The following is a 12,158-nucleotide window of genomic DNA, read 5'->3' as shown; positions in this document are numbered from 1 at the left end:
TGGGAAAGGGCTTGTACATCTGAAATCAGCTGGGTAGACAATTTTGTATATTGAGATAGAGAATGGGTGAGACCGGCAGTTCCAGTAGCAACTGCTGCAGAAATTCCCAAACCAGCAAGTAAAGGAATAAACTGTACAGCCCTTTTAGATCTTCCAGCTATATGCTCAAAAGTAGGGACAGGGACGGGTTCGCTCCCAGATATAACATCTACATCGGGCAGAAGGAGAGCCAAAACACAACCCTGTCCAGTTCGTGGGCAAATGGGTATAAGCTTTATTGCTACCGCAGACAAAAACTCAACTGTGATGGGAACACAAGGAAGTAGAAATGTTGATAAACGACTGACAATTTGCAAATGTAGCAAACCCAACATCGACCTCAAAACTATTATTAACTGAAGGGGAAATGAAACAAGTAGCATTATAAAACTGTAAAGGTTGTACCTGCAAAGGGAAAGTTAATGAACACTGATGACCATCAGAATAATTAAAAGACAAAGCGGGAAAAGCAACAGGGACAGGCTGTCCTACTATCAGACAGAGCCAACAATTTTGAGCAAGATCAGGATTGGTGGCATTAAGCAACTTATGAGTTGCATAAAGAAGGTTGAGGTCTGAGGATCAAGCCCTAAATCACCCCTGTTCTTGGGCAGGGCCAGGGGGTAATAGGTAAGTTGAGGAAACAAAATGTCATGCATTTCTTGAATTTTTATTTCCCCTTTTAGAATTCTAGTTTGGTCTTGAGGGCCTCCTCCATCAGATATGTGAACGAGGGGAGTGGTGGACCAACAAACAGGTTGACCTACTGAACCTGTACAAGAGGCTTGGGCATACTTATTTGAGGCAAGCCCAACAGCAGAAGGAGGACTTGCAAGATCCCCTCCAAAAGTCCCCGCATAATTTTTAATCAGGGTGGCTGTGAAGAATGTTTGGTTTCCAGAAGTGCACAATTGGTATGAAGAATAACAAGTGCTATGCATAGATTCAGCAAACGTGCAGCAAGGACATGGCTTAAGGCTCCCACCACTGCTGGCTATGAACTTAGGTTTTTCAACACAACTATAAGCGGGAAGATGATGAGGACAAATAAGCTGAATGGGTGTCACAATCTACAACAGATATGTGTGATGTAGGAGGACTAGAAACGGTCCCATCATTGCAATCACATGGTTTTCCGTACTGTTTGTTCACCAATTGGCGAGCGAGTCCAGGATCTCCAAAGCCGGACTGGACCTTGGGCAGTTGACCAGACAAACCCACAATCAGGAAGAAAATGCTGGTTGCCATGACCCCTGTGGAAAAGAAAAGAAAAAGACATTCTCAGGGATCTACCGAATCCCTGGCTGAGAGGTTATGATCAACTTGTTTAACCAGCCGTTCTGGAAGCCATCTGGCCGAGTTATGAGTGCGAGAAAAAAACACAGACTGAACCTCTACCCCAGATCAAAACTGGATCTGGGCCATTCCAGGAGTTATCTAGGGGGTCCTTCCTTTTGACCATGGCAAATTGTGATTGGGACTCGGAATGCCAAAAACGGTCAGCTGCCGATTTGCCATTGACATCAAGATTTAAAAAATTAAGGATGAAAAGGGCATGACTTAGTAAATTCCTGGGGGAGCCTCTTGTGGGGTACCATTCCCCCCCTTTTTTTTTCAAGGCAAGTTTTTAGAGATAAGTGGGCTCTTTCGACAATTCCTTGGCCTTGAGGGTTATAGGGAATGCCTGTAATATGTTGAATTTGTAATCTAGCACAAAAATCTTGGAAAGCCTTGGAGGTATAGCCAGGGCCATTGTCCATTTTAATCTGTTTTGGGATTCCCAGGATTGAAAAACAATGTAGCAAATGAGCAATAACATGTTTGGTTGCTTCTCCTGTCTGTAAAGTGGCGAGCAAAAACCCACTGTAGGTGTCTACGGACACGTGAACATATTAGATTACCAAATTCTGATAAATGAGTAACATCCATTTGCCAAAGCATATTTGGGACAAGTCCTTGAGGATTCACTCCCAAATGGGGAACAGGCAAGAGTGTAACACAGGAAGGACACTGTTTAACTATCTGTCTAGCTTGTTCTCTAGTGATTTGAAACATTAACCTAAGTGTGTGAGCATTAATACGATGAAGGGAGTGAGTAGTTTGTGCCTGTGTAACAGGATCAGTGGTAATGGTGGCCACTGTTTTAGTGGCCGCATCAGCCAATTTATTTCCCATGGCGAGAGGGCCTGGGAGGTAGGAATGTGCTCTAACATGACCTATAAAAAAGGGCAAACGTCTTTGTTGAATCAGTTTTTGGCATTGCAAAAAAAGTTCAGTGGCAGTGGAGGTATGTTTGATTTGGGGAACTGTTTCTAAGAGGGGGATAGAATTGGCTAAATAGGCACTATCAGTATAAAGATTGAGGGCCTGATTTGGGAAGGTTAAAAAAACCTGAATAACAGCTTGTAACTCCACAAGTTGGGCAGAAGTATAACAAGTAGTAAAGCGGACTGTGTGATTATTAATGGTATAAGCTGCAGTCCCTGTGGATGAACCATCAGTAAAAACCAAAAGGGCATTAGTTACCGGTGAGTTACGAGTAACTCGGGGAAAAACAAAAGTGTGTAAGTTACAAAACTGAATAAGTTTATTGGATGGATAATGATTGTCTATTGTGCCTTCATAAGAGGCACAAGCCACTACCCAAGTATCAGAATTTTGTAAAAGCCAGTGGACCTGTTGCTGGGTGTAGGGCTGGATTAATTTGTGTGGTTCAAGCCCAAAGTACTTTCTACTATTTTCTCGACCTAATATAATTAAATCTACAACAGCATCAAAGTAAGGAAGCAAGGGTTTTTTTGGTGATGAGGGTAAATGAACCCACATAATAGGGTTGTTCTGCCAAAATAGCCCAGTAGGGACAAGAGCCGTATTGACTATAATAAACGTTAAGGGTTGGGTGTAATCCAAGTAAGAGACGGATTGAGCTGCAATAGCATTTTCTACTTTTTGTAATGTAGTCAGTGCTTCTGGAGAGAGAGATCTGGAAGATTTAGGGTCAGGATTTCCTTTTAAAATATCAAATAAGGGCTTTAGGTCTCCAGTAGTAAGTTTTAAATATGGACGGAGCCAATTTATATCGCCTAAAAGTTTTTGAAAATCATTAAGGGTTTGTAATTGATCTGTGTGGATGGAAGCCTTCTGGTTAGTAATTTTGTGTCCCGTCATATGAAAACCCAAAAAGGTGTAGGGATCATGAAACTGTATCTTTTCTGGAGCTATTTGTAAACCCGATAAAGCTAACTGCTTTTCAAGCTGGATAAAACATTGTAAAACCCTGTCTTTTGAAACGCCAGCAAGTAAAATGTCATCCATATAGTGTATAATGTACATAACTTTCCACAGATCTCTGATTGGTTGGATGACTGCAGCCAGAAACTTTTGGCATAAGGTAGGACTATTGGCCATTCCCTGGGGCAGGACCCACCATTGGTATCATTTCATGGGTTCCTTAAAATTTATGGAGGGGAGACTAAAAGCAAAACGTTTTTGGTCACTAGCATGTAGGGGAATTGTTAAAAAGCAATCTTTGAGATCTATAACAAATTTAAAAGAGCCTGAAGGAATTGCCACTGGGGATGGCAAGCCAGGTTGCAAAGCACCCATAACCACCATTGTGGCATTAACAGCTCTTAGGTCCTGAAGCAGTCTCCATTTTCCAGATTTTTTTCTAATAACAAATATAGGAGTATTCCAGGGGGAGTTACTCTCAACAATGTGTCCTGCCAGTAACTGTTCCTGTACTAACTGTTGGGCGACACATAATTTTTCCGAGGTTAATGGCCACTGATCAATCCAAATGGGCTCGCTTGACTTCCAAGTTATGGGGTCAGCATGCCTTTGGGGTACAGGCTTGTCAATGGCCGAAATCAAAAATTTCCAAAGCCCTGTTTATTAAGTTGGCCTGTTGCCTGAATGGGGTGTAAAATACCTTGTTCCTGTTTTCCTAAACCTTTGCCTGGACTATATCCTTGAGCCAGCATCTGTGCTGTAACTATTTCATTAGGGCTGCACATTATTATTTTCATTTGTGAGAGCAGATCCCTGCCCCAAAGACTGACAGGCAAGTAAGGGATGACATACGGTTGAATAAGACCTGAATTATTTTCCTTATCTGTCCACATAAGAAATTTAGAACTCTGTTTAGGATTGCGGCTTTGTCCAATTCCCTTTAGATTGGTTAAGGTATCACAAAGGGGCCAAGTGGCGGGCCAGTCCTCTTGTCTAATGATAGTAACATCAGCCCCAGTATCTATTAGGTCAGTGAATTGAATTGTTTACCATCCAACCATAAGGTAAGAGAGGGTTTTTGATGGGAAATCTGTTGGACCCAGTAAGCATCTGAGGATCCAAAATTGCCTGCACCTCTCACAATATTATGGGCTTTATTATTTGTTTTAACTAGAGGAAGTAGGATAAGCTGGGCTACTCTTTCTCCTTGTGGAATCGTGACAATGTCAGTAGTTGCTTTGGCCAGAAGCTTAATTTCTCCAGTAAAATCATTATCAAGTACTCTGGGAAAAATTTGTAGCCCTTTGAATACTGAACAGCCACGACCTAGGACAAGTCCGAAAGTACCAGGGGGCAATGGACCAAAGACCCCTGTATTTAAAATTTGAGGTCCCATTTCAGAAGTTAATACTGTGCAGGAGGTGGAACAGAGGTCCAGTCCTGCACTCCCTGGGGTTGCTCTAGTGAGGTTTGAAACGGATTGTTGTTGTTGGCTGGGACAAACTTGATAGCCCCACTTTGGTTCGGGGCCTGGGGCTGGCCCCTTTTCCTGTTTCCCTGAGGTGGTGGTAAGGGATTTCCTTGAGCATCAGTTTTGGATCTACATTCATTTGCCCAATGTTTTCCTCTTTTACATGGTGGGCAAAGTCCAGGAGGCTTGGTGACTACGGCTTTTGTCTGGTATTCCTGACAGTTTTTAGCAAAATGACCAGGCTTGCCACATTTAAAGCAACCTTTATTATCTTGGCCTTTATTAGCTAAAAAATCCTTTACTGTTTGTCCACTGAGGGCTGCGGCCATGGCTAGACCTTGTTGATAAGAGGAGCCAATGTCCGAGCAAAGACGAATATATCCTTGGAGGTCAGTTTTATTTTTGCGGGGCCTAATGGCCGCTTGGCATGCAGGATTAGCATTTTCAAAAGCCAATTGTTTTATATAATCAAGATTGGCATCCACATTGCCTAACAACCTATCTGCTGTTGTCATTAGCCGGCTAACAAAATCTGAAAAAGGCTCTTCAGGCCCTTGTTTTTTACTTCTGTAAGTGAAGCGCTTGAATCCCCCTTAGCTGGGAGCCTTCTCCAAGCCTTTAAAGCGGCTGTTTGAATTTGGGAAAATAGACCTGGGTCATAGTTTTTTTGTTCCTCAATACTAGAATAGTCACCGGAGCCGGTCAACATATCAAGACCCCAATCTTTATCAGCCTGAAGGTTTTTTCTAGCAACGTCTTTGCAGTTTTCAAAAAATTCGGACTTCCAGAGTAAGTGATCACCCCCCGAGAGTGTGGCTCTGACAAGGGTGTTCCAATCTATAGAAGTGAGCCAGCTTTCAGCCACAGATTCTAGCCACAGCTATAGCAAGGGTATAAGGCGCTGTGGGCCCATATTGGGAAATGGCGCCTTTTAGCTCTTTGATAACATTAAATCACAGCCTGTCATGTTTGCGGGTCATTCGTCCCACGTTATCCACAGATTCGGATACTGGGAAGGCCTCAAGTTGGTCAAAAAGACTTTGATCTACATGAATGGGAGCTCTTTCTGTGGGGGGGGGGGGCTAACTTGTTTAACAGAGGGCAATAGCCAGTGGCTTTAGTTTGACATGTTGCATTCTTACATTTTGTTTGTAATTCTTGCAGTTTGGTCATTAAGACCTGGAGCTTTTCCTCTAAGAGAATTTGTTTTTCTAATTGTTGATCTTTTGACTCTAAATTTTTTAAAGGATCTGATACCGTCACCACCGCAGGAGCGGAGGGCAAATTGTAAGGGGGAGGGCACGACAAGGGCTGAGCCAAAAATGCATCATCTGGTGCATGGTATTCAGCGGCCTCTGTGTCCAGATCGCCCCAATCAACTCCTGAGGGGATCAGGATTCTGTGCCTCCTTATCATCCTGGAATCTTAATAGTGGATACTTTTTAGATCTCTTAGGTATGGCACTGTCTGCCTTGACCTCCTCACTCTCATCTTCTAGGGAGATTAGATCTACGTCCTCCCTTAGGCGGTGGAGAGGGATTTCGGAGGTCAGTCTTGGAACTGGCTTTTAATATTTTTTCAGTTTGGGCCACAGTTTCTGAAACTTCTGGGGATTTTTCCCTATCCTGAATCATGTCCCTGATTAAATTCCAATAGGAGAAGGCAGTAACGGGGACCTTTTCCGGCCCGAAAGTCTCATAGAAATCTTGTAAAGCGTCTCCAACTCGAGACCCTTTTTTATAATTAATAGTCCCTTCTTCTGGGAACCAAGGACAAAGATTCCGCACGAAATCAAAAAATCTTAATAGATCACTTGTTTTAACCTTTACTCCTCGCGTCTTTAAAGCTTTTTGTAACTGTCTTATGTAGACGTCATGACAACTTAATTCCTGTCCCATTATCGGGCGCGCTTACTCACCTTATCCTGACGCGGCAGGTTCCCGCAGCGGACGAAGGTTTTACTCTTTCATTTTCAGTGGTCGACCCTCCGATGCGCCGTCTTCCTCACGGTATCCCCCGTATCCAGTGCCCCATGTTTGGGCACCAAAAATGTCCCGACCCGCGGTATATTCAACGCAGACCCTGGAGGGGGGAGTGGGAATTGGATGGGACAAGAGACGCGAGAAATGGAAACAAGACAGTATTCTGATCAAGTCTCATTTATTAGCCAGAAGGTCACAGCTTATATAGACAGCAGGAGGGAATCAGCAGATAAGGAAGTATGCAGATGTTTTCTGGGGAAAAATCACAGGGCAAATCATTCCAGGAAATGGAACGTTTCTCAGCTATCTAAAGCAAAGCAGCGGTGATCTACGCCTAGGGCTGTGCAAGCAGTAAGGAGAAAAGGGCGGAAAGGTCACAGCATGTGTATCTTTAGTGTCAGAGGGCTATTGGCAGGGCTTCATGACCCTGGGCAGGCTATGACCAGGCTCTTTGGCCCCGGACACTGAACCCAGTCACTTCTTGGGATACTCAGTAGCCCCACTGACTGGCCCACCCAGCTGTCGCCAGCCCACACCTGTCACTGACACCCTGAAGATATTGCAGACAACTGTTCTCTCTCCAATCATGTGAGGGCGTTCTTGGGGTCATTCCCCCACCTACCCGACGCTCTATTTTGAAACATTTCAAACTACAGGAAAGTTACAAGAATACTATGATGAAAACCCACATCCCCTGCACTGGATCTCTGCTTTGTGTCTTTGGAAGTAAGCGGCAGAGATCATAACATTTCACCCCCAAATACTGAAGCTTGCACCTTCTCAGAGAAGGACAGTCTTCTGTGTAATCCTCATATATTATCACACCCAGGACATGTAACACTGATAAGAGAATGTCATCTGATAGTCCACTCCAACAGTGCGGGTCATCAGTCTTCAGCAGCTTCTTTCCACACGTTAATGCATCTTCCCCTCAGGGCAGGGTCTTTGGCAAGTGTTTAAAGTTGTCAGAAACAAAAACGCAAAGTGGAACTGGAGCACGTCACAGACCTTGGACCAGAAGTGGCCAGTGAGGCGCTGGAAGAGATGCCATTGTGCGAGCTGATGGTCACACAGCTTGAGGACAACAAAGCCCAGGCAGGAGAGCACGCCCAGAGCTAGGTAGGCGGCCGAGGCGGCGCTGCCATACCGCCCTTGGGCGCGCAGGGCCTGGCCCACAGCGGCCGCCACGTGAGCCCCCAGCGCCACCTCGAAGCCGTGGGGGTGCAGCAGGGCGAGGCTGTAACTGCACAGGGAGAGGCCCTCGACCGAGAGGAGCAACCAGGGCTCCCAGCCCCTGTCCAGGTAGAGGCACCAGGCCACCGGCCACGCGAAGATGGGCAGGGTGAGCCACTGGTCGAGCACCGCGGCAGGCCGCGCCTGCGTCCCGATCCGCAGCCACTGAACGGGGCCGTAGACCAGGGCCATGCCGGCAAAGGCCGCCTTCAGGTAGCCGGCCCCGTGCCCCGGGGTGCGGGCCTCTCTCCGTAGCCAGTGCACTCCCAGGAGCACATAGGCCAGGTTCACGAGCGAGTTGAAGGGCATGGCCAGGAAGGAGGGAAGGCCGGCTATGCACGCCTCGGCATAGTGCTCGTAGCCCACTTGGACCGTGACGCCGTCGAAAACGCCCACGGAGACGGCGGCAGCGCAGAGGCAGCTGGCCACTGCCACGTGCAAGAGGGCCTGCCCGGACTCTGGTTGCATTTGGAACCTTCAGTGCCACCCGGGGCAGAGAGCTTAAAAGAACGCTGTCTCCACTGTTATTTCAGACTTCAGCTAAACAGCTTTTGCAAAACACTCCTTGGCCTCCCAGCTGAGCCTGCAGGAAGAAGTCCCTGTGATTTCCGATGCAGATGCTGAGACCTTGCCTCGCAGTGGCAGTGGCAGGCCGGAGCAAGGCAGGAGTCCTGCTGATTGGCTGGCACAAGTGGAGGAATGTTCTGCCTTTTTCCTTTGCGGTTATAAAAGAGTGTGGTTAGAAAAAAAAACATCCAAAAAAGAGCCTCCATCTTCCCGACTCTCAGCCTCAGGATCCACTAACAGTTTCCATTAGAAAAAACAAATAAAAGTGAAACAATACCCTTGGTATGTTCACCTTCTTACTCATGGCCTCTAGAAGACTCTAGAATCCTCTGCTGCCTAGGGGTTTCGTGACTCTCCTGGCACCTATGCTGCTCTTTTTCTTTTTTTTTCGTTTTATGCTGCTCTCCTTTCATCTGTGTACTATAAAAATCCTGCTCATTGTCCTAGTTCCCTTAAAACCACTGCATTTAGAGACTGAAACCTTTCCCAGGTCTGTCATTACAATTCACAACAGTCTTTCCAACGTGAGCGGCATTATAAAAATGGAAGTTTCCAGGACAGCTCCAAAGCCCTTTTAACCAAATATCCAGTTGAACTACAAACCATTAAATGTGGTCGAAGTTCTGGTAACAAAGGCCAGGGACGGCACACCACATTTGCCCTGGCTTGCCCTCCTGCCCTCCCCTGAAGTGCCAAGCCCCAAATCACCTTCTTTCTCTGAAAATGACTCAAAGCCAAGAGGGGGCATGGGCGGGCAGGCGTGGGAGAGAGAGAAGGGTGGGCCTCAACTTCCAGGTGGTCTGATGCCAGACTGCCTGCATTCAAACCCCAGCTCTCCCACTTACTAACTGTGTGACCTTGGGATTTAACCGTTCTGGGCCTCAGTTTGCTCATCTGTAAAATGGGGATGCTGTCAGTACCTCCCCCTCAGGGTTGTTGTGTAGATTAAATGAGTTCTTATACACGTAGGTCACTTGGCACTGTTTATTTCTGAGGCACAATGTCCTGTCCACATCCTCGCATGCAGGTTAGGCCCCAGAAGGGTGGGGCAGGGTCTGAGGCTTTGCTTTCCCAGGTGCCCAGCGACGCACAGCTCCGTTTTCACAGAGTTACACAAAGCACAAAGCCAGGGCCTTTGCACTTCCCTCACTTCTTGCCAGCTCAAATCGCTACTTTTACTTCTCAGACAGGCCCTGGTCCTCTGGGCCTCACACTGAACTTTCTTGCCTTGGTCCTTGGTGCTCTTTTGCTACTGAGGATCACCAGGCACAGCATGTGCATGTCCCACTATCCTCTAAAGCTCAGCATTTCCATGAGGGAACTGAAGCCCTCAGCCAACTCTGTATCTCCTCGCTTCTTCACACAAGCCTCCCCCTTTCAGCATGGAGCACCCTGGACTCCTCCCACCCAGTCCTCACCAGCTAAGGAGACTTCCAGCCTGGGAGGCCCCCTTGCCCTGGGGTTCCCACCTCCAAGCTGGCCACCACTAACATGGTCTGCACACAGCAGCTCCCAGAATGTTCTTCAAGTACCTCTGGATCAGATTGTGTGCAGCCCTGCTTAACACCATTCACTGACCAGCTCTGCACTGCGCATGATCATGCCCAAACCTCTTGGCCAGACCCAGCTCTGTCCTCTGGCCAGAACAAGACTCTGTAGTCAGGGAAGCCCTGTGTGCCCTCCCTGGCCTGCTCACACCCTCAACTCATTTCCTCTTAGGCACTTCCCCATTCAGCTCCTGACTCCAGCTGGGACACCAGCTGAGGTTCCGCCTGGTGTCTCTGGGTCCTTCCCTGCACCCATCTGGGGCCCCATGCTGCCCGCAGTAGCCTGACCCTCCTGTCTGCCAGCAAGCAGGGTGAAGAGCTGGGAAGAGGAGTCAAACACTGTCAACTTGATAGAGGAGGAAATCCAGGAAGGGTGTGGAAAGTGACTCTTCTTTCCTGCTGCAGGAGCAGAGTCCACCTGAGCGTGAGCAAAAGCTGAAAGTGACATGTAATCAAACCAACTGCCCAAGTCCCCCAGAAAAACCAAGCTAGTCACTTTATGGCCTAGCTCCTCAGTGCCATTGAGTTGCCATGACCCTTGTTACATGACACTCAAAGCTGTTCACATAACACGTGCTCCTTAGACTCCCCTGCTTCCTGAGGCTAATATGCATTTAAGCGGGAGCCACTGTCAACTCCAGGCGAAGGAACAGGGGAGGCTTCTTTAGCCTGTAGCATTTATGACAACTTTTTTTTTTTTTTTTGGAGGCTGGCCTGTGCAGGGAACCAAACTCTTGACCTTGGTGTTACAAGGCTGTGCTCTGACCAACTGAGCTAACCAGCCACCCTATAACAACTTTTTGGGTCCCCGATGACCCTCTTTGCTGTCTTTTTGCAGATAAGGGGACATAACATGCAGATGAGGTGAACCTGGGACACCTGGACGCCCAAGTAGCCAGGAGCAACCACAATGATTTCTGAATTTTGGGGAGAGAAACACTGAACGCAGGCAAGGCCCCTGGAAAACCGCAGCTAAGCTTCCTTATTTTACAGGGGAGGGACCAGGGCCAGAGAGATAAGGTGACTGGCCAAGGTCACACAGGCAGTTGGTGGCACAGCCGCACAAGCTGGGGCTCTTCTTTGGCTGTGCCACAGGCCTCTTTGGCCTTTCTTAAATGAATGCTTCCAAGTGCATAAATTAAAACACAGAGAATTACAAAATAAATTCCATATGTCAAAAGACAGTTATTAAAACATTTTCCAAAATGTGTGATATGGCAATATATGTGCTTCCCTGCTCACACATTAAATCCCAAGATCTGCCGGCAGGCTGGGTAACTACAGTAACTTCGAAGTGATTACAATTCAATCGAACTTCTAGACATCTACAACAAAAGCTCTTCTATGCTCTTCTGCTTACATCCCTAATTGTGGGAAATGCCAAATTCCGCCTAGACGTTAGTGACAATGAGGATGAAATAAAGATGAGTTAAAGTGGAGATATCATCATCTGTTCTCGCTCCGAGCTCCCGGAGGCCAGCTTAAGACCCCTGCGCTGCAGCCTGCGTGTGGCAAAGGACGACGTTGCAGCGAGCGCCCAGGTGGCCTCCGGGAAGATGTGGATGTTAGTACCCATCTATTAGGGTTGTTGCCAGAACTTACAGTATTGGCGCGAAATGGCCAGCGATCACCATACGGGTATTTTGCTTCTTTCGCTTTGCTGGGGGAAATTCAAATCTTGAAAAAGGGCGGACCCGACAGGCGACCGTGCGCCTGCGCGCGGGGAGGGACGTGGGGCCCTGGGAAGCAGGCGGGAGCGGTGACGCGGGTGACGCGAGTGACGCGAACCGCTCCTGCGCCTGCCCGGCTCGAGAGCGGCGGCCTGTCTCCTCGCCCTGCGGCCGGCGGGGCGGGGAGTGGTCGCAGTGGCGGCCCGGCGCGCGGCGGCCACGGGCGCGCTGCCCTGCTCATTTCGCTGGGCGCGGACGCGGACGCGAACGCGGGTGGAGAGGGCGGCACCCGGAGGCGGGGCCAGCGAGCCTGGGAGCTGGCGGCGGCTCCTCCCCGGCCCCGAGCGCTCGGTCGCGTCACCACCCACTCACCCCGCCTCCGACTCCCCCCGTGACGAGTCTCGGGCGGTCTCTTGCT

The 12,158-nt window shown here is 48.1% G+C and overlaps 1 protein-coding gene across 2 annotated transcripts; it reads right to left on the bottom strand.

The window, feature by feature from the left end:
* Positions 1 to 313: 313 nt before the first annotated feature.
* TMEM187 (transmembrane protein 187) lies at positions 314 to 11,741 on the bottom strand. Of its 2 annotated transcripts, XR_010022402.1 has the most exons (3): positions 11,673 to 11,741; positions 6,660 to 6,823; positions 314 to 1,292 (listed from the first exon to the last, which is right to left on the bottom strand). XR_010022402.1 is itself a non-coding variant. In XM_063084035.1 (2 exons), the coding sequence occupies exon 2, from the start codon at positions 8,422 to 8,424 to the stop codon at positions 7,639 to 7,641; it is 786 nt and encodes a 261-aa protein (XP_062940105.1). In that variant the 5' UTR covers positions 8,425 to 8,671; positions 11,673 to 11,738; the 3' UTR covers positions 6,924 to 7,638. The 2 variants fall into 2 exon arrangements, 1 of the variants encoding a protein (XP_062940105.1); XM_063084035.1 differs by lacking the exons at positions 314 to 1,292; positions 6,660 to 6,823 and adding an exon at positions 6,924 to 8,671 and having other exon boundaries at positions 11,673 to 11,738.
* Between the last annotated feature and the right edge of the window lie 417 nt (positions 11,742 to 12,158).

Source organism: Cynocephalus volans, chromosome X (genome assembly GCF_027409185.1).
Source record: "Cynocephalus volans isolate mCynVol1 chromosome X, mCynVol1.pri, whole genome shotgun sequence".
Lineage (NCBI taxonomy): Eukaryota > Metazoa > Chordata > Mammalia > Dermoptera > Cynocephalidae > Cynocephalus > Cynocephalus volans.
The sequence above is the reverse complement of the archived record's forward strand: the minus strand, read 5'-3'. Positions and strand labels throughout refer to the sequence as shown.

Coding starts and splice junctions, on each gene's coding strand:
- TMEM187 (XM_063084035.1), bottom strand. CDS start 8,424: ATGCAACCAGAGTCCGGGCAGGCCCTCTTGCACGTGGCAGTGGCCAGC.